Here is a 27,266-nt window from a genome sequence, read left to right as displayed (position 1 = left end):
TGAATATACGGAAAGGATTACAACTTACCACTTAGCTGGAAATCAAATGATCCTTCCTTGATTTTTTACATAATTCTAAATGAATTCGGTTGTGAAATACGGTTTTGTCTTCATCCTTCAAGATTACTGATAATTTTCCCATTAATCCAACAGATCATCTGCAAGTCAATAAACGATCGGATAGGTAAATCTGTCAACTTACTTCTACAATGGATAAGCCTTATTCAAGTACTCCTAAAACTTATCATGGAATATTTAACATCTATGATTCAATTTATAATCATTACAAATAGAATAGCATTATCTAGATAATTAGTCTTCACAGTTAATAACAAACGAAAATACATTTAGAGAAAAATTAATCGGTAACAATACATTTCGCTATGAGTGATGGTCCCTCATGGATTTATTATTAGCCCTGTGGTTAGGGCGCTCGGCAATGTACACACAACCTCGGTTCGAGTCTCTCTCTGGCCCTATGGTTTCTCCTCTCTTTCTCTCTTCTTCTGAACTTCCTCCCTTTGAAAATGTAACCAAAAACTTGTCCTTTGAAAATGTAATTGAAATACACTATTGTAGTTGCGCATCAGCGACAGTGTCGCCGCCACGGCACACAAACCCATTTGATTTAATAATAAATAGACTGCTGTTACTCTACCAATACATTGAAATGTTTCTCTTTTTTCGCTTTAATTCATTAATTTAGTCTCTCTAATTGTGCTATAATCGACATTGACAATCAACTAATTTGATAAGATGAAATTCTCGCAAGGTTTGTATGAAAATTTGTTTTATTTTTTATTACTTTTATAACATGTAAACGGTTTTTCATTTTTGCTGTTGAGCTTATGTTTCATTGTGAGTCTTCCATTTGTTTTTGTTTCTCTCCTCTCTCCTATTCTAATCAAATAAACTCTGATTACTATCTATTTGTGTGGTCTATCTTTGTCTCGCTTGTGCAATTTAGTTTTGTCATTGTCGTATTTTATCAGAAACTGAACACTGTATTAAACCATTGAGTGTAAGTCAATGATTAGCATATCATAAAATTGAAATCCATGCGATTAAAATGAATCGCTCCAAATTGGGACTTAGAATAGCTATTTTATCATCTCACTAGTTTGTTAATCATGTCATTCATGTGTTATGTGTTTTTTGAATTAGTCATGTTCGTAAACCTTTTGATAATTCTGACAATAATTCAATTAAGCTTTCCCTTATCAAATTGATTATTATTGCAATTTAATATTCCATCTATCCAAGATAACCCAGCCTTAAAGCATACAAAATATCAAACTAACGTAAACATTATTCATCATCATTCTCTTTCATCCAATATAGTTATAATTGTTCCATTCAGTCTTTTAATCACCAAACCTTTTCTTCTGTATACGTGTTTACCTTCTCTATTGACATGATATTTGATGCCATTAATTACCGAAGCATTTGGATTGTCAATTGAAGTTTAGCTACACCTCTCATAACCAATCCAGAGAAATAAGCTTCATCTTTTATATTGTATATTAATCTAAGCTCTTTTTTGACTTCGTTTTTTTTTGTAAATCAGATGCAAATGGATCTAATAAGCTTCGAACAAGAACATGATAACACTGTGTCACCGAAAAAAGTTGATTCCCCAAATGGATATGGTGAAATGCTTGAAGATGATCAGATCTGTAAAAGTGAAAATTTAAACTCTCAACCTTCACCATCTCTAGTGGTATCTTTTGATGATGCTTCATCATCTACATCAGATGCAACAGCTGTAGCCCCTACCCCATCGTCAAGATTATCTGGTTATTTTAATAAATTGGGTATCAAAGGAGGAATTCGTAATTATAAAAGAAGATGGTTCACATTCAATGATTCAACTGGCAAATTGATATATTATCGTAATCCTGGTGAATTGACCCCTTTAGATGAAGTTGACATTCGCAAAGCTACATTTTCATTACACCCGCAGTTCAAAGACTCTAGTTTCATCATAAAAATTTCCAATGATAAACCCTTACTTTTGGAAACAAATGACAGATCGGTTGCCTTACTTTGGTTCGATACTCTACAAGAATTAAGAAAAAAATATATAATGGATGAAGATTTAAACTTAAAAGGTCAAAGTGGTGGACCAAATGAATTTTACAACAAAGATAACATTCCTTCAAATGGTTCAATTTTCTACGATACTAATGTATTCGTTAGTAATGAAAAAGATCCTCCTGTGAGAGTGAAAAGTGATTTAGAGCCACCCGAAACCAAACCACCTAATCGTCTTTCTGTTTTTGGTCGCATCAGATCAAGAAGTACTTATCTAGTATCAGGGCGAAAGGAATCAAACAAATCTAATGGATGCAGCCAATGTTCTGACTATGAAAGTTCAATTGTCAACTTAACTGATGATCTAAACGCCGTTGAAAACGAGCTTGAAGCTAGTCGAGAAGTGATCAAAGTGTTACAATTGCAATTGGAAGCTACTGTCCGTGAAAAAGAATCATTAATTGAAATCTGCAAAAGTCACTCAATAACAGACCAAATGTTACATACTCTGGCTCAAAGGGAGAAAGAATTAACCCTCACCGAGTCTCGATTTAGGCAAAGTGAGAATAAAGTTGAAAAACTAACCGCTGAATCTCAAAGGTTAATCAAGGAAAGAGACGATGCAAAGGAAGAATTGAATCTGATGAGAGAATTGATTCATGTTAAAGATCAAACAGTGATGTCGCTGACAAATAAAATTTATGATCTTGAAAAAGGGCGTAAAGATGAGACTGCCAATAACGAAAGAAGCAATATTCGTAAATTGGAACAAGATGAATTAGAAAGCTTAAAGGATTCGGTTAACGCCTATCAATTACAAAATAAGTGTCTTAACAAGGAAATAATTGCTCTCAATGACATAAGAAAGGTTTTAGAAAAGAAACAACAGGAATTGCAACTAAAATGTTATGATTGGGAAGCCCGCTGTTGTCAGATACACAGTAAACTTCTTTCATTACTCAAAGAGCTCAAGCAAACTATGGAAATGAGCGAAAACTCTGAAGAAAATGATCCCCAACAGCTGATTTCTAGCAACCAATCAATTAAAACATTAGTGACTCGTTTATTAGATGAAAACTCTCTAGATATACCATTAAGTTGGAAACCCGGTAATCGAAAGAGGAGTGAAGAGCATACATCATCAAGTGCTGACATGGATTATGATGAACTTGGATTTTCTTTGAAGCAATCTGATTGTGAAATTGAATTTAATGATAAACTAGCAGTTAAAAGTGAAGCACTCAACAAAATGAAGATGAAAAATGAAGGCTCTGAACCTGCTGTTGCTCGTCAGCAATTTGAATGGAAATACAGATGGGACTATTTTATTGGTAATTTAGGATCTAATGAGCTGCAAAAAAGTCTTGAGCTTAAAGTGCTACTCAGAACAGGTGTACCTCAAGAATATCGATGTAAAATATGGCGAATGTTGATAAATATTCGTATAAGAAACTTGAAAGAACGTCTTGGAACTAATTATTATCAAAATTTGTGTACAAAATCAGCTGAGTGCAAAGTTAATCCTGCAGCTAAACAGATTGAGCTTGATCTGTTGCGAACCTTACCAAACAACAAGCACTTCGAGAATATCAAATCGCCTGGTATTATGAGATTGAGACAAGTATTGACTTGTTACAGTCTTCATAGTCCTGCCGTTGGATATTGCCAAGGAATGAATCGCTTGGCAGCTGTTGCTTTGCTTTTTATGCCAGAAGAAGATGCGTTTTGGACTTTGGTTGCTATAATTGAAAATATTATGCCACCTGATTATTTCACTGCTAATCTTCTTGGTGCTCATGTTGATCAATTTGTACTTCGTGAGCTTCTTAATGAAAAGATGCCCAATCTTGGAGCTCATCTTGAAAAACATCACATTGAACTTTCGCTTTTCAGTTGGTTTTTAACCTGCTTTGTTGATAATGTTCCAAGTAACATTTATCTTCGAATATGGGATGTTTTCCTTTACGAAGGTAACAAAGTCCTGTTTCGATTTGCTCTTGCATTTTTAAAATACCATTCCACAGCCATCTTATCGATGAACGACTCACTCGTTATTAATCAATACATTAGATTAATTGGTTACCGAACTACTGATGTTGATCATCTTTGTCACATTGCATTCAACCAACTCAATCCTTTCAGAATGCGTACAGTGAAAGCAAAAAGGTTACATCACACTCAAATGGTGACCAATGAACTCAACAAACTGGATTCTATTCGGAAAACTCTTCCTGTCCATGAAAATAACGATAACTCTGACAGTGAATAATAATGAGATGAATACTTCAATATAATAAATAAATTATTGTAAAAGATCTACATAATTATCGTAAAGCGTCAGATTATGACAATGCAAGAATCAAGCTTTACTATGTACAGTCATCAATTTTTAGTCATTTTGTTTGGAGGCCTTTTTTTGTTTAATGTCCGACTCAAAATCAACAGCAAAATCATCAAACTATTCAAAAATTAATTTCATTAAATTTCGCAATAAAGAATTGAATAACAAAATTTTATATCAATTGTTTATTATTTACCTTAAATTATCGTTTATATAGTGAATCTTTGAAAAATAAAAATGCTCGAAAGCTCCAAACCTCCTAGTTCTAGTTAAAATTAGACTCAGAGGTGAAAATAAACAAGGGTTAGTCCAAGCTGATCAAGTTGACCAAGTTGCTGATTTAGAAGCTAATCAAATTTGTGACTCCCTGCCAACCAATTTTCTTGATTGGAAATGTGGTAAAATTTCAACTACTCCAGCTGTTCGAAGAATAGCCGCTGAAAATAATATCAAGTTGAGTAATGTTAAAGGTACTGGTAGAGATGGTCGTATTTTGAAAGAAGATTTACTCAAATATCTTGAAGAGGCAAAAAATTTTATGGCATCGTAGAAGTAAGCTCCAGTTCTCAATATTTCTCCTAAGGCCAAGACATCAACAATTAACTTGAACGAAAAACCATCTTGATAAATTGACTACTGAAGCATCTGATAAAAGTGTTCCATTCACCGTAATTCAACGTACAATGTTTAAATCGATGACACAATCTCTTAAAGTACCTCATTTTGGATTAAGTAATAAAATGACTTTATCCAATCTTCTCAACATTTTGCCAAACTTAAAAGAGCGAGCTTTATCGAGAGGTATAAAATTGACTTTCATGCCTCTATTCATGAAAGCTTTGTCATTAGCTCTAAATGATTGTCCAATGTTAAACTCATCAATCGACGAAAAGAATGAAAAATATAATGCTTGTCAAAGCATCACATAATATTGGATTTGCCATGGACACTAAAGATGGATTAATTGTTCCAAATATCAAAAATGTTCAAAATTTATCTATTTTAGAAATAGCTGAGGAAATGAAAAGACTTCAACAAGATGAAGCCAATAATAAGTTACACCGAGATGATTTAACTGGTGGAACTATCACTTCATACATTATCGGTTCGGTTAGTATCAACTTTTATTTCATGAATTATTCTAGCTGAAAAAAGTTTTTTATTTTATTAGATTGGTGGTCTTTTCGGTATTCCTGTTATCCCATCTACAGAAGTAGTAATTGGTGCCATTGGACAAATTAAAACTGTGCCAATTTTTAACGAAAAAGACGAAATAGTCAAGGGGTATATAATTAATATTTTGTGGTCAGCGAATCACCAAACCATCGATGGAGTAACTCTTTGTCGATTTTCATCTATTACTTGGAAAGCATTACTTCAAGATCCGATGAAAGCTCTAGATCATAATATAACTTGAATTTTCAGCATCTAAATATCTAGTTCAGATTGTTGAACTTGAATTGTGAATAAAATATGATTTTGTCTTCATTCTTCAAGATTACTGTTGATTTTCCCATTAATCCAACAGATCATCTGCAAGTCAATAAACGAATCTGTCAATTTACTTCTACAATGGATAAGCCTTATGCAAGTGATCATGAAAATTTTTATGGAATTATGTGACATCTATTATGCAATTTCTTTTCACCGACAAATGTAATAAATAAATCGCACTATCAAGATAATTAGTCTTCACAGTCAATATCAAACGAAAATCCTTTTAGAGAAAAATTAATCGGTAACAATACATTTCGCTATGAGTGATGGTCCCTCAAAATCTGTTAAACAGATTCTGTTTTTGAAAAACAGTTTTTCTTCTGCTACCTATTGATACAATTTAAAATTGTTTATCTTTTCACTTTAATTTATTAATTAATTCTCTTTAATTGTGCTGTAATCGACATTGACAATCACTGCATTTGATAAGATGAAATTCGCGCAAGGTTTGTGTTGAAATTTGTTTATTCTTTATCATTCTTATAACATGTAAAAGGTGTTTCATTTTTGATGATCAGCTTATGTTTCATCCAGAGAAATAAGCTTCATCTTTAATATTGTATATTAATCTAAGCTCTTTTGTGACTTCGTTTTTTTTGTAAATCAGATGCAAATGGATCTAATAAGCTTCGAACAAGAACATGATAACACTGTGTCACCGAAAAAAGTTGATTCTCCAAATGGATATGGTGAAATGCTTGAAGATGATCAGACCTGTAAAAGTGATAATTTAAACTCTCAACCTTCACCATCTCTAGTGGTATCTTTTGATGATGCTTCATCGTCTACATCAGATGCAACAGCTGTAGCTCCTACCCCATCGTCAAGATTATCTGGTTATTTTAATAAATTGGGAATCAAAGGAGGAATTCGTAATTATAAAAGAAGATGGTTCACATTCAATGATTCAACTGGCAAATTAATATATTATCGTAATCCTGGTGAATTGACCCCTTTAGATGAAGTTGACATTCGCAAAGCTACATTTTCATTACACCCGCAGTTCAAAGACTCTAGTTTCATCATAAAAATTTCCAATGATAAACCCTTACTTTTGGAAACAAATGACAGATCGGTTGCCTTACTTTGGTTCGATACTCTACAAGAATTAAGAAAAAAATATATAATGGATGAAGATTGCAATGGATATAGTCAGAGTGGAGATTGTGAAGGCACCACTGTTAATGCTACTAGTGATTCTTGTCATAGAAAGATAAATGCTCGAAAGAAACCGTCGAATTTCAATCTAGATCGCTATTATAAATATTTTTTTCTATTAGTCGTATTCTATTCATCTATCTGTCAATCTTCCTTCGCTGATCAGTCCCAATCTGATGAACCAAAGTTTAAGTGCAAGTCAAAAGAAAGGCTAACTGTCGATTATAGCTCTCATGCTGTTAAAAACGGTAAGAATTAATGTTTTTTGTCTCAATAGTAACATACTAATCATTATCTCTCACTTATTTATGCTTTAATAATTTTTCTAATCCTGTTCTAACTTTCTCTTTTAAAGAATACATCGTAACATTCAATCATCTCTATAAAACTTCTGCTCGTAAACGCTTCATATCATCAGCACTTTCATCCTGTAATGATTTTATTAACTCGTGGGCTATTATTCCTAGAAACAATCCTGCCAGTCTTCATCCAAGTGATTTTGATCTTGTTCATCTTTCAACTTACAATTTAACCACCATCATAACCGCCTTAAAAAATCACCCTAATATTAAAAATGTTACTCCACAGCGATTGATTATCAGGAGTCTCAAAGTAGTGAATGAGTCTGCTGAGGGAGAACCCGATGATCCAGAACTTAAAAATCGTAATTCTTGGTACTCTTCTCGTACATTCAAATCCCGCCAATCTTTATCCTGGCTAAATGGTTGGAGTTTCGATTATTACAATTCTGTTTCAACTAATACAAGGCGCCATTTACTTCGCGCCATACCACGTCAGATTACTACAACTTTAAGAGCTGAACAGCTCTGGGCGATGGGTATCACTGGTACTGGTGTGAAAGTTGCTGTTTTTGATACTGGTCTTCCAAAAAATCATCCTCATTTTAAAAAGGTAAAAGAGCGAACTAATTGGACAAACGAGAAAACTTTTGACGATGGACTAGGGCATGGAACTTTTGTCGCAGGAGTTATTGCTAGTGGAAAAGAATGTCTAGGATTTGCGCCTGATGCTGAGTTACACATTTATCGTGTTTTTACAAATAATCAAGTTTCCTATACTTCCTGGTTTCTAGATGCGTTCAATTATGCTATACTTAAAAAGATTAATGTCCTTAATCTTAGTATTGGAGGGCCTGATTTTATGGATCACCCCTTTGTCGATAAAGTGTGGGAATTGACAGCTAATAACATTATTATGATATCAGCAATTGGTAATGATGGACCTCTTTACGGAACTCTTAACAACCCTGCTGACCAGATGGATGTTATTGGTGTTGGTGGAATTAATTTTGATGATCAAATTGCTCGTTTTTCATCTCGTGGTATGACTACTTGGGAGCTACCTGCTGGTAATGGTCGAGTCAAGCCAGATATCGTGACCTATGGCTCAGCTGTTCGAGGTTCAAGTATTAAAGGTGGATGTCGAACTTTGTCCGGTACGTCCGTTGCCTCCCCAGTGGTTGCTGGCGCTGTTACTCTACTTATGTCTGGGGTCCTTCACATGGGTAATTTAATTAACCCTGCTAGCATGAAGCAAGCTTTGATGGCCTCAGCTCGTCGTCTCAATGGTATATCCATTCTTGAACAAGGTGCTGGTAAACTTGACTTGATTCGGGGCTATGAAATATTGCGCTCTTACAAACCTCAAGCTACTCTTTCTCCGAGCTATCTCGATCTTACCGAATGTCCGTATATGTGGCCTTATTGTACTCAACCATTGTACTATGGTGCGATGCCAGTTGTCATTAATGTTACCGTGCTGAATGGGATGGGAGTTACTGGTACTTTTGCCGGTAAACCTCAATGGCACTCATATACTCCACAAAATGGCCAATATTTGGATATTGCAATCACTCATTCTGATATTTTATGGCCTTGGTCAGGATGGATGGCAATTTACATCTCGGTTAGCCCAGAAGCTGCCAATTGGGAAGGAATAGCCCAAGGTCACATTAGTATTGTTATTGAATCGCCAGCTTCAGGAGAAGATCCCGATTACAAGACTCAAAGATCTGAAATAAAACTTCCATTAAAAGTAAAAATTATTCCTACTCCATTGAGGTCTAAGAGAATACTTTGGGATCAATATCACAATCTGCGATATCCTCCTGGTTATTTTCCTCGTGACAATTTACACATGAAAAAAGATCCACTAGATTGGAATGGTGATCATATTCATACTAATTTTAAAGATATGTATGAACATCTTAGAAATTCTGGTTACTATGTGGAAGTTCTTGGTTCTCCATTCACTTGTTTTGATGCTCGAGAATACGGTACTTTATTAATTGTTGATCCAGAAGAGGAATATTTTCCAGAAGAAATAACAAAATTAAAAAATGATTATGATGCAAGTGGATTGTCAATAATCGTGTTTGCCGATTGGTACAATATATCAGTCATGAAAAAGGTTAAATTTTATGATGAAAACACTCGTCAATGGTGGATTCCTGATACAGGTGGTGCTAACATCCCTGCTTTAAATGATTTACTTGCACCGTGGGGCATTGCTTTTGGTGATCAAGTTTACGAAGGTGAATTCAAATTAGGAACAAACCATGATATGTTTTACGCTTCAGGCACATCTATTATTCAATTTCCTGAAGAATCACCTGGTTCTAGTGTTTTGGTTCGTCGTGATCTTAATGATCAAGGGAAAGAAATGCTTAATAGTGTCACTACTAAACAGAAAGATATACCTATTTTAGGACTCTATCAAACCAAAGACTCTAACTCAGAAGATAATGCATTCTCTAACAATAAAGGACGCATTGTCGTCTATGGTGATTCAAATTGTTTAGATACAGCTCACCTGCAGAGAGACTGTTTCTGGATGCTTGAAGCTCTTCTTCAATTTACCACTACCGGTAACATTCCAAATGTTTTTCTTTCCTCTTCATCTCCACCTTTATCACCATCAAGTTCATCTGGAGTTTCACCACCTTCATCTGCAATAGCGACCAATCAACAAGAAAAGAAATCGCCGGATGCCCCAATTGCATCAAACAATGAAAAATTACCAAAAAGAATGGAAGGCAGTCATTTGTACAGATATTCAAAAGTATTAGAACATCATTTAGGTTAGTATTGTTCGATTACGTAAACACAGCATCAACTAGTTTATAAAAAGTTAATTTTTATTAATCACCATATAAAATTTTATGATAGCAAAATGATTATATTAAGAGTATCGACAAGTTCTGTTGCTCTTTTTGTTAATAACTTGAATTCGATTTTTAATTAGATTGAATTCAACTGATTTATTAACGATTAGAGTTTTCAAATCGTGATCAATGATTACTTGGAATCTAAGTTTTCGATTGATATTTTTTCCAATTTTTGATTGACGATTTTAAAGATGATAATAAGCTCTGTCGATGTTTCACTGTTTCAATCCACTTTTTTAATCAACCGATTGATTCTAAATGATTAATTTAACTCATAATTTTTTCTTCTTATTTTTCAGGCAATATTCAAACTAGACCTTTACCTTCTTGTCCAAGTCATAAATGGGAAACTCCAATACCTCTAAATGAATCTCTTCCAACAAATTTGTATAAAGCACAGAAATTATTATCTATTAGTAATATTGACATGGGAGTTCCAGCTTTACCGCCTTTACCACCTTATCCAAATTCAAGACTTGATGATGATCCATCTGATGTAAGTAATCGCTGGGACTCTTTAATATCTTCCGATCTAGTAGCTCCCGTGGCGGTGGGTATCAGCGATTTAAAAACTGAGAGAAGAATTTTCTCTCTTGATTGGACAACATTTATTCTGTTGATTGTCGTCTTGATCTGTTTTTACATTGTTAATAAGAAACTTCTTAAATACCGTTGGATTCTTTCTCGAGTTGGAAACAATAAGACTGGACAATCGGTAAACAAGAGGCGCCGAAGAAGTACAGCTGTCAAACGGTGGTTATTACAAAAATTACCGAGTAAACTTTCAAGTGTTTAACTCAATAATTGAGACTTTGGACTAAACTTGGAGGAAAATGTATATAAAATATGTCTGAATATTTATATATTTGATATGATTGTGGGACGAATAAGAGGTTTTAAGCTAAGAAAAAGATCTCTTTTTTGTTCAATTTTGTTGAAAATAGCTGAAAAACATCAGAATTATTCAATCTTATTCTGTCTTGCAATTTTTTCAAATAATATGCATTTGAACAGTAAATCGACTTTGAAACATTTTCATTGTCACATTTCTCGGTGATAAATTATACGATGACTGAAAATAAGAAGTTGTATATCAATACATTTTAAAATATAATTTTGTGGACACAAACTTAACTATTGTACTATGATTATCTCAAATTTAAGGGTTTTATTTAATTGTTTGATACGTTTATGTGATATGGAAATAAATAATTGTTAATAAATTTTTCTTTTTTTTACATGCAAATATAACTTCTAAATATCTTTTATTCCAAGCCATTCCAGGCATTCATCATAACTGTCAATTCAACATGAACTTAATCCCAAAATTCATTTTCATTTTCTGTTGAATCAATTGAAATCAATAGTCACTGTGGCACATTCAAGATCAGATGTAATATCAATCAATAGAAATATCGACACCCTTTCAATAATTCGTGTGCTATAATAATTAGTTCATAATAATTTAATAACAAAACATAACATATTAATAAATAGTTGCGATCACAATGTTGACAAAATAAAGAGAATCTAATGAAAGTCAGTTTACTAATTAAAAATTTTTAAATGCTGTAAAGTTATTGGTTAAATTTTCATTCCAATAGGATAACTCCATCGGCCAATTTCATATCTATCAGAAAAGCCATCACGGAATCGGTAAAAACCAACCTCATCAACCAAAATATTTTCATTGCCTGATTGAAATCTTAAAGTTACCTCTTTTTGTTCAACCCAAAATTTACAACAATTAGTACCATTTAATTTGTCTTTAAATCGATACGATTCACCAGGACTAAGGAGATGTTTCTCTTGATCATTGTTACAAACAAATTCCAATTGTTTACCACTTTCTTCTAAACCATTGTTTATTTGTATTCCCGAGTTTAACCTTATTATAGTATTAATCAACCCTTCACCAGGAAAATCCATATAAATAATTCCAATAAAATCAACCTGAAATCTTGTTAACCAGTCCATTATGTATTTGTTGATTCGCCGAGCAATAGTACACGGATAAGCTCCGGGTGATGTTCCTGAAAGGAAATTAATGACAAAGGAATCAGATTGGTAGGCACGTAATCGAGCACGTTCCAGATGCTCTTGAACTTTAACCCATTTGGATCCAATGGAGAAGACAGTTGGCACAATGTAATCATCCTGAATCAGTGTACTATCCCATGGAACACCAATCAATTGTTTGGAAGGATAATTACGAAGAATCACAATTTTACCACGAACAATACCCAAAGGAACAGTTGAGTTGCCTTTCCAAATGTAGCCACGAAATGTTGGCTTGTTTAGGTAAAAGTCAACAGTTTCAGCAAACGATCTTTTATTGTCTCTTGGTGCGTGTTCCTCTTTTATTCGCACAAGCAACACTTCGCTTGGAAAGCTGCCCAAAAAGGAGACCATTGATTGAAGCACTTTATCCATATCAGACCTTTGATAGATGGGTCCATGGTGAATCTCAAATTTATCATTAATATGGCGACAACGGATATCAAAGGCACGCACTCCAACCCTCAACTGGGAATCCAAAGATAATATTTGTGTTTGTACAAAAGGTCCACCATAAAATGCCATTGTGTCATGTGTTCCTGGAAGCGACAAATGGTTAAGATAGACTGAGTCACTAATGGTTGACATCCAATTTTTGTTGGCCATGTTGACCCTTCCATTGCGATTGAAATAAAGCTCAGTTGATCTGATCTTTTGAGAAGAGGTCAAAATTGAAAGATAAAGGACAATGCAATAAATGACAAACATAACAATTAAACAGTTGAGTCAACACAATAAAATTTGACATCAGAAACACTTGAAATTAATAAAACGAAATAAGAGAAACAATTTGAAAGATTGAAAATCATTCGAAAGTGAAATCTTTCTTGTTACCAAACAAATAACTGAAAATATCAAACTGGACTGTTCAGGATAATCCTTTGGAGGATAAAAAGGATGGACAGAAGTCATAATTTTCCCAATTTACGATTGAAACTTTCTCTTTTTTCAACTGATTTCCAGTTGAAATTAACTTGAACGTTTTACTTAATTACCGTCAATTTTTTGTACAGCTTGATGAGTTAGTTTGATAATTATTCACTCTCGTTGTTGATGTCAAAGAAAATGTAAAATTTACTGAATTTACTGCCCTGGATCAGATCAATGTAAGTGAATAAAATGACAAAAGGATTGAAAGTGGGTGAATAAAAAAAGGAAACTGATGGATTGTCCATTCACTAGAACGTTAATGTTTGCAAAGATGAAATGATATAAATGAAGTAAATTGTAGTTGAAGAGGCAAATGAGCATAAAATATCATCATATTTGTATGCATGGAAATGATGATAAAATTACTTCTTTTTATACCTTTATCATTACTCCATTTACCTAATAATACAATAATTTCAATTGAATCTTTTCAATATTTTCCAAAGAAAATTAATTCTCAATTAACTGGTCTCAAAACTGGTCTACACTAGGGATGGGTTTTTCCGTTTCTAGTTGAGCTATCCTTTCATTTGTTTACTCATTTCACTATTGTTTTGACTCTCGTTTGTATAAAGGTTACACCATTTGGACTTGATCGACATAAATTGTTAATAGCATAAAACCAAATCAACTGTTAAATTGTTTGACTTACAAATAACAAACAGAAACAAAATGACACATTTTTATGAAGAAAGTAGGGAATTACAAAGAGATTATTAGATTATCTTTTCGGAAAGAGTTGATTACCAGCTTAGTGACAATGAAAAACAACCCTTTACATGCACAAAAAGCGCTTACATGAAAATCTAAAGATGTTTATGAATTTTTATTAAGACATGAAATCCGCTTCAAGATTATCGATAATCTGTTAAGTTTATCATCGATAACTATCGATAATAATATCGATACCAAGCTGAGTAGAGATGCGATTTACATTTACATTTCAACCCAATTTTGATGTTTTTTTTATAAATTAAAGATTTGTTTCAATGAATCAATTTTGATTGTTATTTTTACGATATTAAGTTCCAATAGTGCTGTGTTCAATTTAATTTGTTTTTCTTATCATTCAATCCAAAGTAAAAGTCAAAATCTTTACTGTTTACTTTTCTCCTGTAATGCTTCTCTGATCACCATTCGTTAACCTGTCAATAGCTAATTAATCCTCTGTTTGTTTATTTTGTTCTAATTATGCTTTCTCATATTAAACAGATTGGGATGTTTAAAATAATTGCTTTGCCTGATTTTTCTGTTTTTACACTAATCCATTTACGCTAGTTTTTGTCACTCCAACTTGATCGCTTTATATTGTGAGCAAAATGAAAACATTGGTATGAAGTGTTGTTGATGGACAAGTTTGTCTGTCTTCAAGTTTGTTACATTCATTGGTTCTTCAATTGATTGCTGGTTTCCCGTTCGAATTGGTTGCCTGTTATTTACTTTCATCAAGGCCAGAATACTTACTGTTTTTCCTCTCCTCTTCGTATGTTTATTTTCTAGTTTGGTATTTTTAGGTCATCTTTAAATTACTTCATGCCCACCCACTTTTTCAGCCATTTTATCTTGATCTCTTCCTGTCTTCCTTTCCTTCTATTTTTCTGTTTATCTCTTCACTCTCACTCTCTCTCTCTCTCTCTCTCTTATCCATCTTTTTCCTCTCTTTCTGTTTCCATCATTACGAATTCATGTTCCTCTGATTCATCTGATATTTCTGTTTTTATTTTCATTCATCAATATTATGCAATGTGATTCTATTCTATTCATCTTTATTTCATCTTAATATATTAGTTAATTATTCAACTCTAAAAGTAAATACACTTTAGTCAACATTGTGCCATTTTCAATCAAAACTGGTGTAATTTGCATTCATCTGGGTCGTCAAAGAGGCTGTGAAATGTAAATATTGTTTTGCTTAATAACTCATATCACAGCCAGCTTTGATGATTTTGGTAAAATGCAGTGCTCATCATCACCGTTTCCAGCGATATTTACAACCTAACTTAATTTGCTCAACTCAATCTATAATTATCATGAAATAACAGTGTTTTTCTTTATCTGTTTTGCATATCTATTACAATTTGGAGATTTAGCTGATGGTTAGCTAATTTCATTCAAATAAGATGTAATTTAATCCAATTTAACCATCCATTCATCAACTATAACTAGTATGCAAATTCAAATTTAACATTTGTCTATCATGACGCTGGATTTGACATTTAGGTGTTAACCATCATTTCCTCTCTTTGCTTAGTGATTTCAAAACAATTTTTTTCCAGATTAATATTTCAAGAATTCATAATTTAGGATTGTGTTCAAGTTTTAACTATTACCTTTGACTATTCAGGGTCTTTTGCTTTCCTGATCAAGAAATTTAAATCTAAATGGATTACTGTTTCATATTTTGCTATAAGCAGGATTAAATATCGAAATATCCGCTTCACAGATTTAAAGTATACACTAGAATTATTTTTAAAAATAAAACTTTAATTAGTTGATTTGCTTTATCAACGGTTTAAAATAATCCTGAGATTGTCTTTAAACCAGAAAAACTTGTAATGGTGATTGACTTTTCAGATTACATTGAGTAAAATTGTATAAAAAAATAGATGCCTTCCGCTGTTATGTTGCATTGAGTCGCAGAAAATAATGGAATCTGACATCTTTGAAGAATAAGAAAGACAAATGGAAATGCATGAGAATGTGTATCATAGTATTGTATTTAACCAGAAGAGGTAATGAATTTATGAATGGAATCACTGACATCATGAGGTAGTTCAATATGAGCGTAATGTCCAACTTTAGGGATATTTTTTACTTCGACAGATGTAAAATATCTTTTGAGAGCCTCCTTTGAACCCAATTTAGCGCACAAAATTTGATCATTTTCTCCCCAAATAATCAACGTTGGTTGGCCAACTTTTTTCTTTGTATCAACATTTTTAAGGCAATCCACATTGGCTCGGAAATAGTTGAGTGCACAAGAAACGGCTCCAGGCCTTGCAAAAGTATACTTGTACGCTTCCAGCTCATCTTCATTTAACAGAGGAATTCCATCGGGTGAACGGAAAGTGTTTTCAAGGAAAGCGAAATCTTTACCGAGTATCACAAATTCTGGTAATAGGTGAAGTTGATAGAAAAAGATTTGCCAGGAAAGGAAAAATTGTTGCAGATCTGAAGCAAGGGTCTCAATATACAGCCTTAAATGAGTTGAATTAACGAGGACTAATTTATCGACCATCTCTGGATGCCTGGTTGCAAAAAGACTTATTATACAACCACCAATATCATGACCAACCAGGATAGCCTTTTCTTTACCAAGAGCCTTGATAAACTCCATTAAATCACTGAGTATAGAATCAAATTCATAACTTTTGAGGTAAGGTAATCTGTCAGACTCATTAAAACCTCTTAAATCCAACGCAACAGTGTAAAAGTTGTCAAATTTTGTCATTTGGTTTCTCCAGGTGAACCAGAAATCAGGGAACCCATGAACGAATAATAAAAGATCCTTTTCCGAATTACCTTTAGCAACATAATGTAAATTAACATCCTAAATTTAAAATAAATGGAAAGAAAAAAAAATATTAATGAGCTTTCATGTCAGCAATGAAATATTTTGAATCTTACATTTACTCTTATTGTTGAATGTACACCATAAACAGAATTTCTTAAACAGCTTGGTTGACTTTCTCTTCTTCGGATTTGAAAATATTGTCTCCTGTAGCGTATCATTGAAAAAAAGGTGTAAATTAATACAAAATATCCATAAAAAAGTGATAACATTGCCAAAATTGCCCGGCGAATGCATCCACGAAACAAGAACGCTGTACAAAAGTATGGAGTCATTATTGTTTTTGCTGGTATCACTATGAAAATAAAAACTGAAAGATAAAATAAAAATGTTAGATTATTGATAGCAGAATTGAAAAAAGATTTCAAACAATACAAATTAAAAGTTAATCTAATGCATGAAGAGAGGGTTTTGAAAATTTGTGAACGAGTGAACATTTTATAATGAGAATTAATTCTGAAAACCAGATACCGAGAAGATAAGATTTGGAATGAAACACATGGCAATTCAATCCTTGCTTAACTGGTTGTAACTAAATTAAGAGCCTAAAAGAAATGGAGACTCAAAAGATGGAGAAATTTGTAAACTTGATTCTCCCGAATCTACTTTTTTTGTTAATGACTATTAACCTATGCATTCAAATGAGGTGAGAAAGTGTAATTTAAAACTAGACAATTTCAGGACTGTTAAATGGAGGATTATCAAGCACTTGAATAGGGTCAATCAAATATATAAATGATTGGCAAAACTCGTAAAAACATGTAAATGATATTGAAAGATAAATGTTTCACATGAACTGACAATTTTAAACCCAGAGGAGGACAAAATAACAAAAGGAACAGCAATGTACTTACTTTAAATCAATTTAAAATATGGAAAATAAGGTTCAACAATTCTTGATAAACAGTATTCACATTGAGTTGAGACGATTGGAAAAACAAGTGGCAAGAAAAGACGACGAGTTAGGAGGAAAGAAAGAAAGGATTAAGTAAGTTTATCCATTAATTTCGATAAGTTGAGGTGAATTCATAACGAGTAGAGGTCTGATTAGAACAACCTCAAGATCAGTAGATTCGGAATGGTTAATATTAATATAAGAGACAACCAATCAATTGTAAAGAAAATTACGATTGAACAAAGAAACAATCAATTGATGGAGGAAAAATTTCAAGAAACAAGTAAAATAAACGAAGGTCGTCAGGCAAGATCAGCAACTCTTCTATACTTTCGTTTCACCATCTCCTTCATTCATTGGAACAGCAATAAAGAACTTTAATTCACTATCACATGCAATAATTTCAATAAAAAGATTCAACTTGTTTAACTCATTCTAATCATTGTTTAAGAAAATTTTTTGTTTACCACTAAAGTTATATATTTAGTCAACAGAGCTCGCCTCTGAGACTCAAAGCGAGTTGAGTTTTTTGAATAAATGCAGTTTTAACCTGAAAATGAATGAAACAAAAGTTAGTAAATTCCCTGAATAATAACCCCTTAATGAAATGAAGAAAAGATACAATTTAAATTGTTTTCAGTTAATTGCATGTTTAATTTTCCAATTATGTAAAAAAATCTTTACAATTATCAATAGATCATTGAAAGATATTTTGATATAACAACAAGATTTATGATTATCAACAAAATAATTACAAGCAGCATATAAAAGATGAGAATCAGCTCTTGAATACGGACTAATATGCAAATTAGTAAAAAATATCAATGATGAGTTCAAAGGTTCACAGTATAAACAATGATTTGAGAATTGTATGAAAAAATTTGAAGGAAACAAAATATCAAATGAATATTTGATACTCAAGTGATACGATAGTTACATCAAGTTAGATGTGTGAATCTAAATTGTATTTGAAGGGAACCATCAGATGTCCCAAAGATATTAATACCTTAGTATTGATTAGAGCGATATAAATAATGATGATACAAATTTTCATGATTAGGTGCCCAATGAGAATGATGGCGATGATTTTAAATTAATTGCATTTTATTGAAAACGTCAAATATTACTCATTTGGTTCATTTTGGACTAGATTTGTGGAGTAAGTCATCGTCATATCTTGAAAATTTAACGAAGTGATCCCTTGATAATAAACTTTTACGTCCTTAAAACTACCAGAACGTGCGAGCATCTGAAATGTTTCACCGGGCAGTGCATAATGATGGGTGAAGGGATAAACAACCAATAGTGGATCCGATTCGGCAAATTTAAAGGTAGAGCTATAACAACTACAACATAAAATTAAATGTTGTAAAAATATTTAACCATCTTTCTTAATACAATTGAATGCATTGAGTTTGACGGTGCTTTTAATTTACTCTTTGCATTCAAAGTTGAAAGGGTTGCCATCAAGGTTTTAACATTTTCAACAGGAGTTTACAAGCCTAAATAAATATATACTCTGAGTTGGATTGTTTTTTTCTTATTCATGGTAAGTTTTGAAATGAGTGAAGTTGAATTATCGCCATAATTCTTGAGGAATATATCGGAAATGAAGATGAACAGCAATATCGGAGCTTGTTCGTTGAATGCTCAACGCAAAAGGATCAGTAGGATGGAAGGTATAAGCGACTAATCTCAGGGTTACAAGGGACGCTTCAATATGCTGCCGATCTGCATGTATTTGGAAACGGAATGATCCTTCGGAGCGAGAGAAAAATTGTATTGCATATTCACTGCAGACTTTTGGACGTTCCAAAGGAGATATCCAACGGTCATCGTATTTAAATAGAGATAGATCCAAATATGGAGATGGTGTATATGATTGTGCAGACAGTGGAAGTAAAGATAAGACTCGTCGGGTTGTTTCCTCTGAGCCATGATCTCGATTGGTGATATTTTTAAATCGATGTAAACATTCTCGAGCATAGAAATTGTTGGTTGATGAACAAATGGCTTGATTATAGAGAGTATGAGTGTTACGAAAATAATCACAGTAATTTTCAAACAGCTGGGCCAATTCATTGGATGTGTTTGAATAAATATCTAAAATTTTGGCTTTCGATATTTGGTAAAAAACAAAGTAAGATGTGAAACCAGTTTGATCTCCTAGCCTTTGAGCGACCAACTCTCCAAATTCATATTTAATTAATAGATGGTCTCTATCAAGTAACTGCATTTTGGACATTCTCAGGCCACAGTATTCGTCAAAATTTCGGTAAAATGTTAGTAATAATTCAGGTTTAGATTTCTCTTTGGCTTGACTTTGGGCCTGACGGTAAAAAAAGGCCAAAATTCTATGTTTCATGGCACAAAAAGAAACTTCGTGGTAAGGATGAGTTGGTGTATCAAATTGAGAATCGAGATAAGATGAAGCTGATGCGTTTGATGAATCTGATGAGGAGGGTGACAGTGGACGAGTTTCCGTATTGTGCAGAGTCGAAACAAAAGGGTCGTCATCATAACAAAAGCGTCCAATAGAATTAACTTCAATGAACCTTTTCCCCACTATTTTACAATCGTCTAAACGATAAAGATAAATGGTTTGGTGTTGAACTGAGAGTATGGCAAGTATATCATCGTACAGGTAAAGTCCTTGGTTGTGAGGCAGGGAAATGTTGTCCGTTTTTAAAACAATTTGGTCACATTTTTTACCATTTTTTATATCAATCAGATAAATAATGTAATCTTCACAAAAAAATTTTACATTTACACTGACTGATTCGTTATTTCTCAATACATCATAATAGTTTGGCATGTCAATAATAGGAGCAGAACTGGCAACAATAACATATCTACTATCGAATGTGAAGAGGCTGCATTCGCGATTTAATTTCTCATCATTTTGGGCCAATTTTATGATGTGTTTAAGTTTGAAAAAGCGTTTAAATATATTGGTGAAAAGAGAATCCCGATTTTCTCCATTGTCTTCAATAAAATCATCAGTAAGACGCACGTTTTGAAGCAAATCGTTTGCCCGATCAGGTCCTAGGTATTCATAGATAAATATAGACACCTGATCGTAACTGAAGCCAATTAAACGTTTGCCATCAGGTGTGAACTTTCTTACGATACAGGGAGGTCTTTCAATGTTAATCACAGTCATGTTTGGATAAATGTGCTCATGAAGACTTCGCTGAATTTGACGATGACATGATCTGGATGAATGGTCAACTAATTCACGATTCCGTAATCGATGGATAATGCTTTGGTTCCTTTTCATGATAAATATTGGACGATAAGTAAATCACAATGCACAGTTTAATAATTTAATGGATTCCAATCCTGAAAGGGTTTAGATAAAAAAATTAATATTAATACTTGAAATTAGGTTGAGATTCATTTAGTCAACTAAAAAACACAATAGTTTTGTCAAATCGATTAAATATTATAACAAAGTAGCCTATTTAAATTTTTTAAGTATTTTGACAAAATTAAGTCATCTAATTAATTTATACAAATACAATTTATAATAGTCATTTGATTGCTTCCGATAACAATACATCGTTGCTTATTTTGTTTCAACACACTCCGGTTTGTTTTTATGGTGAAATGTAAATCAACTATCAAAGAATTCTGAATCGTTATATCGCTAATCATTGCTTTGTTCACCGCTAATTGCTTTATATAACCTTTAAGGTAGGCTTAGTAATCTAAACTTTTGTTTCGATCTGATTTCGAAATTTCAGGTGATTGGTTTTTTCAGTAATTTTTTATCATGAAAAATTTTCTTAATTTATTGAAAAAGTTGTAAGTCTATTCAATTTATTTTGGTTTGTTCGTGTAATATTTGACCAATTATTTAAAAATTAGGTTGAAATGACACAACAAATATCAAGTAAAATCTAACAAAGCCTGACGAGGCCTGCATTGCTGGCGTATAGGATTGACAAACAATCAATAATTAAAGATACCAGATTCAGGAAGGAAACTACTAATATTTGAAATCTTAATATAGTAAAAAGATAATTCTACCACAAATTACTTGCATAAATTACAAAGAAATATACTTACCAACATGCAATAACAGCTTAAAGGTTGCTTTTCTAAAGATTTTCAAATTCTGAAATTTTAAGCTGTAACGACATTGTAACTAATTACTTATTAGAGACTGATGTAAGAAATGAATCACGAATTAAATATGTCCAACAGGCAAATTATGATGATAATTATTATTTCAATTGAAATTTTCCTCACAATTTATCACCGTTCAAAATTCAAGTCAGCTGAGTTGAACTCGATTCAAACAGTTTTGTTTACTAAGTAAGTTGAAAAGTTAGTCAACAGAGTTCGCTCCAATAGTTTATCAATTCCGGCAAATTAATTTTGGTTGTTTCATGTTTAGGTGCATATAAGCTCACCGCCACAAGCACCATTAAAATAATAAATCGGTTCAGTTTCAAGTTGAGAGTTTAGATACTTGTGTTTTGCTTAACTAGTTCTAGTTATTTAAGATTTAAAGTAATCAAACACTGTTTGCTTTTTGATATGATGCGACAGATAATTTCGTGCAACAATTAATTTAATAAAAACAAGTAAAAAAGTCAAAAAATAACAATATTAAGTTTTTGATAAGCAATAGTATCAAAATGTGTATTAAAAAATAGGGGTTTTAAGTTACCAAGGCGGTTTAACCATAGAAATGGCTCATTTGAACAGCTTAACTGGAATATCCTGAATGACAATCTAGTGTTACAATTCATCATTTAGATTTGAATCAAAGTATGAGGCCATATTTCATTGTTAGATCATTTTTTCCTTCTGATATAATTATTCTCTGGATAATGGTGTCCATTGTAATGGTGTCTGTGGTGGGAATGATGATAATGATGAGGATGGTGAGGGTAAAGTGAATGTGAATAATGCGGATGATAGTAATTGTGGGGATAATGATGATTGTGATATCTTCGATGATGGTCACCATGATCAAGATAAATAACTGCATTCGACTTGAGCGGACTAGATTTGTGAAGAAAGTGGAGAATTTCCCATTTTCCTGAACGATTTCCTGGGAGAATTACTTGACAACGAGCTTCTATATCCGAAAAGTGGCCAGAATGTTTGACGTGAGAACATTTGAAATGCTTTGGGGGAAGATGACTGAATATTGGATATCGATGGTCATAAGTATTAGACAACGATGGATCATAATGATTATAATCTGAACGTCAAAAATCAAAAAAGCAAAACTTAAAGTTAGATTAACTCTACAATTTCAATTGACCACATATAAATAAACATCTAATGAGTCAACAATATACCTAAAAATAATATCAGAAAAATATTCAAAAGCAAAATTGTCAAGTTTGTCAGTAAAGTGAGAAAAACGTCTTCATTAAGACTCAACTACAAAACTGACCATTGAACAATGGATTGGTTAAAAAAATTAAATCAGATTGAAAGCCTGATCAGTCTTTGAAACAAATCTGACAAACTTAATAATTTCAATTTTCAATTTATTTTGATTTGAATCGGCTATTCTTACCATAATTATGAGCGGTTCTTGGATATCCTGATTCATTTGAAACTATTTCCCCATTAACTGGTTCACCAGGAACATCTTCAATGGGAATTTCTTCAACGTCACTTTCAATTGGATCTTCTGTAACATCTGCATCATCCAATGGTTCTGGTTGCTCTTCTGACTCTGGATCAACAAGTTCACCATTTACAGCAGGTTCAGCAGGAATCTCTGAATCAACGTTAGGCTCAGTTATTTCACCATCATTGTTTACCGAATCAATTCCATCAGTGGCACCATCAGGATTGGCTACCTCTTCTGATCCAACATCATCTAATGAGGAAAAAAAGGATTCATTAAACAAATAAAATAAATTGAGAGTTTTATACAGAGTCAACTGTTGTACTCTTTGTGTTTTATAAGATCACCTGATGGATAGGGAAGATGACGATGGTGTCGATTATGGTTGAAGTAAGGGTAATCATGATGGTCATAATGATGATAATTATGATGACCATGGTGGTGGTAGGCATCTTCCCTTGCACCATAATGATGTCCATTGTGAGGGTGGTGTAAATGATGATGGTGTTTAGACGTGAAATCATGATATGAATCTAAAAGCAAGGTTCCATCACGATTTGTCTCAGGCGTTGAAACTCGGAAAGAGTCAAATGAAGCAGAAGATTTAGTTTCATTTGATTTTTGTAAAAGCCATCTTGAAGCACTAGCGTTTTCCTCTTTAGAGACCAATTTCGGTGACAGTTTTTCATCTTTCAAAGCAACAGCTTCAATTAGTGACCAAAGTATCACTGCATTGACAACTATGTTAATTAAATAAAGACACGCAAGATGGAACTAGATTAGTAGACGTTTTAAAATGTAAACAAATGAATAAAGGATAAAATATTTATTACCTGTGAAAATAGTTTTCATCATGATTTTACTTTTGTGTTGTTGATCGTTTGAAATAAAACTACAAAATCATCTTGAAATATCATCCTTAAATACTTATATGAAGATACAGATGAGAATGGAATCAAACAAAGGTCAATTTTGATATAATAATGATGTCCTTAATTACCATTTCAATTTTAAACAAAGACGAACCTTTGGTTTACTTGTAAGTACCAGATTTTGGGTTGAACCGGTAAATAGTTAAGAGAAATGTATTGTTTTATTAATTACAGCATAATTGAAAAGAAAGTGAATCGTAACTTCCAGCTGAGTTGATCTCAATTGATTTCGCTTTTTCCTTATCAACACAATTGACCCATAGAAACTATTGTTTCCCAATTTTGTGGTCAAATTAATTAACCTGATAACCTTTTCCTGGTAAATTAGATTGAAATGTACTAGAAATGCTGAATCGATTAACATTGAGGTGAAATGTTTTTGAAAAACTTTTATCTACGATCCATCTTCTTTTCATGACTGATCATCCAAATCACTGTGCGTTTAATTAGATTCAGCTCTCAATCTGTTATGACAGTCAATTCTAACTGTTCTGTAAATATGATTAAATGAAAGTTCCAATAAGATTGAGCTTTATTTAGTCATTTTTCTGTTGCATTGTTTTTTTCTGAAAACTAAATATGCTCGAGATGTCGATGCCTAGAAATTAACTCTATTATCATCCTTTTTTGTGAACTTAACCCTGACCATTACTGTATATGAAAGTGACACTAATTTTAATTGCTTGAGCAGAATTTAAAACAACCATTTTCAAACAGCCGCTCAGTAATTGTACATTCAGTTGCTCACAACCACAATTTGGTACAATTTCTTGCTTTGCTGATCATTTATTTTCAAAATTTTACCCTAATCTGAAGAGGTTAGTTCAGATTTTTAGAGGTTAGATTCGTTTTTAAATTCCTCAAATCATCGATGAATTAGATTATCACCTAATCAGTGACATTTAAATCACTTGTAGACATCTTATTTTAGTATTTGTATCTTGAACACGTTTACCTTGTTAACCCAAGGATTTGGCTGGATTAAAATTGAGTTTCGCGAGGAAATTTTTTTTCGATGAAAACACACAAATGAAGGTAACTGGCATGTTATTTATAGTGCTGATTAATTTCTGTTAATGATTTTGAATCATAATTAGATTCAGCCTCTCTTAAAAATGGTGAGTTCAGGAGTTGGCTTAGTGTTTGTGCGATATCATTTACAAATTTAATTGTACTCTAGTTGAAATAATAAATGTTAACTCTCACTTAATAATTCATCAGTTAATGCATTTAATCTTGTCTTCACAGGAGTCAAGTAGACTATCTAGATTAGCTATCAGTCGAATTCATGAACATATTGAGCCAATTTGATGGTACAAATGGAACTCGCAAATAGCAAAGGAATTATGAGTCCGGCAAGCGTATGCATAGTGATTAAATCGGATTTATAGATGAGAATCATTTTGTCAAAGCAAACATCCTTGAATCGGTTAGCATTGGAACATCCTGAAACCCATTTTCGACTCGATTGTCCCTCCATGGTTTCAGGGCAACATGAGCCAGGACAAGATGATGCTTTACAAAACTCTTGTGGCCAGTACCAACCACAACATTGGTGCTCTCTCATAGTTCGGGCAACAAGCGGTGGCAAAGTAACACTTGAATTAAAGGGATTTATCTGGTCAGTAGCAATACTTGTATTAAAGTGAGCCACTGATTGATGGAAATTCTTGGACGCTCTTGAAAATGATCTCTCCAGCTCTGATCCGATTGAAAAATATAATCTATCAGTATCGATAATTCCAATTATCAGTGAAAGACAGGTCAACATGAAAGCAAAAAAATGTAATGAAGAAGAAAAAACCAAACCAAAATGTGATGATTTCAATTCGGATCCACTTCCAATGATGGTTGATACACACAAGGCTACTGATGTCATTATGTAACCATATCGAACAATAAGATCACTGTCAATATTAACAATATAAGTTTTATAATTAACATAAGCAATTATACCAAGAAGAATGGACAATAAAAAAATTATCGAATTACAATAATGTAAAGCTGATTGCAGACGTCGATGTGAATAGAAACAAACGGTTTTCGCACCAGCCTGTGATATTGTACTGCCAATTGAACCTACAATGTTGATTTTTGCAAGAAAAAAATAGTGTTTAATGAATTGTAAATTATCTAAAATTATCACATATTAATACTTACTGTTTGTTGTACTGCACTCAGACGTTTTTCTGCTAATCATCCTTGTAATTGTCAAATTATATTAAAGCTAATTACCAATCGTTTAGTCTCTCGTATGGGTTCAAAGACATAAATAATTTAACCAAGATTGGCTTCTAAAACTGGATTTGAATATTTCTGGTTCATTGTTGGTTGACATTTTCCTTTTCAAGTGTTGAATACTGATAGAGATGAAAATGTATTTAGATGTATCATTGATGATTAATGATTGGTGATTAATTTGATCACGGTTCGTGTAAAAGTGTAAATAATCAAACAGACTAAATTGTCAAATTATAAAGGCTAAAAAAGAGAGGGAAAACAAGCAAAGAAAAACAAGAGACAGTTAAAATAGCAAGCGAGGGAAACTTAAAATCTAATTGTATTAAAATGATTGAAAGTTAAATTAAAGGGGCTAATCAAGGCAGTAGTAAAAGGATGGTTAAGTGATGATCAAGATAATAAGAACCCTGAAAGTGTTACAGGCTTCACTTTAAATTGTATGTTTAAAGGGTAAGCACGAATGGTTAGGGCTTTTACAATAATAATATACCTGTTGCTGTTACAAGCAAAATGAAGTTGATTGAAAAGATTGAAAGTGGTTGATTATGATGTTCATCAATTGTCACTATTTCCATACACTGTTAATGATGATCCTAATGATTTAATAAACATTAAAAAAGAAAAAAATTTCACACAAATCAACAAAAACAATTAACTAAATTGTAAAGGTTGGCTTTACATTATCTTTCAACATTGAAAACCGTTAACATTAAAAAACATTCAAATCTATTAGATCCCAATCCTGATCCCAATCTCGATTCAAATCTTGATTAAAATCTCAATTCAAAATTTTATTCCAATATCGTTATGATATTGATCATGA

The 27,266-nt window shown here is 32.7% G+C and overlaps 6 protein-coding genes across 7 annotated transcripts; 2 read left to right on the top strand and 4 right to left on the bottom strand.

Moving 5' to 3' along the window:
- The first annotated feature begins 639 nt into the window (after positions 1-639).
- On the top strand, positions 640-11,440 carry S1P (membrane-bound transcription factor site-1 protease). The gene is made up of 6 exons (XM_089269310.1): positions 640-772; positions 1,568-4,301; positions 4,639-4,901; positions 6,480-7,278; positions 7,386-10,130; positions 10,517-11,440. The coding sequence occupies exons 2-6, from the start codon at positions 1,568-1,570 to the stop codon at positions 11,011-11,013; spliced, it is 7,038 nt and encodes a 2,345-aa protein (XP_089125436.1). The 5' UTR covers positions 640-772; the 3' UTR covers positions 11,014-11,440.
- Positions 5,166-5,890, top strand: LOC149093271 (lipoamide acyltransferase component of branched-chain alpha-keto acid dehydrogenase complex, mitochondrial-like). The gene is made up of 2 exons (XM_089269153.1): positions 5,166-5,485; positions 5,547-5,890. Exons 1-2 carry the CDS (start codon positions 5,270-5,272, stop codon positions 5,790-5,792), a joined length of 462 nt encoding a protein of 153 aa, XP_089125279.1. The 5' UTR covers positions 5,166-5,269; the 3' UTR covers positions 5,793-5,890.
- Positions 11,441-15,668: 4,228 nt separating the features above from the next.
- LOC107371845 (epoxide hydrolase 4) lies at positions 15,669-18,131 on the bottom strand. Its single transcript, XM_015940003.3, has 3 exons — positions 17,631-18,131; positions 16,833-17,086; positions 15,669-16,755 (listed from the first exon to the last, which is right to left on the bottom strand). The coding sequence occupies exons 2-3, from the start codon at positions 17,049-17,051 to the stop codon at positions 15,925-15,927; spliced, it is 1,050 nt and encodes a 349-aa protein (XP_015795489.2). The 5' UTR covers positions 17,052-17,086; positions 17,631-18,131; the 3' UTR covers positions 15,669-15,924.
- Positions 18,132-18,304: 173 nt separating this feature from the next.
- Positions 18,305-21,977, bottom strand: abo (de-etiolated protein 1 abo). Its single transcript, XM_015939950.3, has 2 exons — positions 21,743-21,977; positions 18,305-21,013 (listed from the first exon to the last, which is right to left on the bottom strand). Exon 2 carries the CDS (start codon positions 20,949-20,951, stop codon positions 19,248-19,250), a length of 1,704 nt encoding a protein of 567 aa, XP_015795436.2. The 5' UTR covers positions 20,952-21,013; positions 21,743-21,977; the 3' UTR covers positions 18,305-19,247.
- A 226-nt stretch (positions 21,978-22,203) lies between these two features.
- Positions 22,204-24,245, bottom strand: LOC107371801 (uncharacterized). The gene is made up of 4 exons (XM_015939963.3): positions 24,104-24,245; positions 23,618-24,010; positions 23,214-23,522; positions 22,204-22,889 (listed from the first exon to the last, which is right to left on the bottom strand). The coding sequence occupies exons 1-4, from the start codon at positions 24,123-24,125 to the stop codon at positions 22,477-22,479; spliced, it is 1,137 nt and encodes a 378-aa protein (XP_015795449.2). The 5' UTR covers positions 24,126-24,245; the 3' UTR covers positions 22,204-22,476.
- A 1,170-nt stretch (positions 24,246-25,415) lies between these two features.
- Positions 25,416-27,198, bottom strand: LOC107371802 (uncharacterized). 2 transcript variants are annotated; one of them, XR_016199541.1, is made up of 4 exons: positions 26,934-27,198; positions 26,363-26,562; positions 26,195-26,281; positions 25,416-26,109 (listed from the first exon to the last, which is right to left on the bottom strand). XR_016199541.1 is itself a non-coding variant. In XM_089268697.1 (3 exons), exons 2-3 carry the CDS (start codon positions 26,400-26,402, stop codon positions 25,479-25,481), a joined length of 843 nt encoding a protein of 280 aa, XP_089124823.1. In that variant the 5' UTR covers positions 26,403-26,562; positions 26,934-27,156; the 3' UTR covers positions 25,416-25,478. The 2 variants fall into 2 exon arrangements, 1 of the variants encoding a protein (XP_089124823.1); XM_089268697.1 differs by having other exon boundaries at positions 25,416-26,281; positions 26,934-27,156.
- Positions 27,199-27,266: the final 68 nt, after the last annotated feature.

Source organism: Tetranychus urticae, chromosome 3 (assembly GCF_039701765.1).
Source record: "Tetranychus urticae isolate SD_2017Ah chromosome 3, NJAU_TeUrti_SD_1.0, whole genome shotgun sequence".
Lineage (NCBI taxonomy): Eukaryota > Metazoa > Arthropoda > Arachnida > Trombidiformes > Tetranychidae > Tetranychus > Tetranychus urticae.
This window is presented reverse-complemented; position numbering and strand designations above follow the sequence as displayed.

What these genes read in the sequence shown, in the direction of transcription:
- LOC107371801 (XM_015939963.3), bottom strand. Translation starts at nt 24,125, where the DNA reads ATGATGAAAACTATTTTCACAG. An exon ending in GATGAAAACTATTTTCACAG is followed by an intron (nt 24,011 to 24,103) that starts GTAATAAATATT and finishes TAATTAACATAG; the next exon opens with TTGTCAATGCAGTGATACTT. An exon ending in AAGAACCGCTCATAATTATG is followed by an intron (nt 22,890 to 23,213) that starts GTAAGAATAGCC and finishes TTTGACGTTCAG; the next exon opens with ATTATAATCATTATGATCCA.
- LOC107371845 (XM_015940003.3), bottom strand. Translation starts at nt 17,051, where the DNA reads ATGACTCCATACTTTTGTACAGCGTTCTTGTTTCGTGGATGCATTCGC. An exon ending in ATTCAACAATAAGAGTAAAT is followed by an intron (nt 16,756 to 16,832) that starts GTAAGATTCAAA and finishes TTTTAAATTTAG; the next exon opens with GATGTTAATTTACATTATGT.
- S1P (XM_089269310.1), top strand. Translation starts at nt 1,568, where the DNA reads ATGCAAATGGATCTAATAAGCTTCGAACAAGAACATGATAACACTGTG. An exon ending in CGATAACTCTGACAGTGAAT is followed by an intron (nt 4,302 to 4,638) that starts AATAATGAGATG and finishes CAAACCTCCTAG; the next exon opens with TTCTAGTTAAAATTAGACTC. An exon ending in TACTCAAATATCTTGAAGAG is followed by an intron (nt 4,902 to 6,479) that starts GCAAAAAATTTT and finishes TTTGTAAATCAG; the next exon opens with ATGCAAATGGATCTAATAAG.
- LOC107371802 (XM_089268697.1), bottom strand. Translation starts at nt 26,402, where the DNA reads ATGATTAGCAGAAAAACGTCTGAGTGCAGTACAACAAACA. An exon ending in TGAGTGCAGTACAACAAACA is followed by an intron (nt 26,282 to 26,362) that starts GTAAGTATTAAT and finishes TCAACATTGTAG; the next exon opens with GTTCAATTGGCAGTACAATA.
- LOC149093271 (XM_089269153.1), top strand. Translation starts at nt 5,270, where the DNA reads ATGAAAAATATAATGCTTGTCAAAGCATCACATAATATTGGATTTGCC. An exon ending in CTTCATACATTATCGGTTCG is followed by an intron (nt 5,486 to 5,546) that starts GTTAGTATCAAC and finishes TTATTTTATTAG; the next exon opens with ATTGGTGGTCTTTTCGGTAT.
- abo (XM_015939950.3), bottom strand. Translation starts at nt 20,951, where the DNA reads ATGAAAAGGAACCAAAGCATTATCCATCGATTACGGAATCGTGAATTA.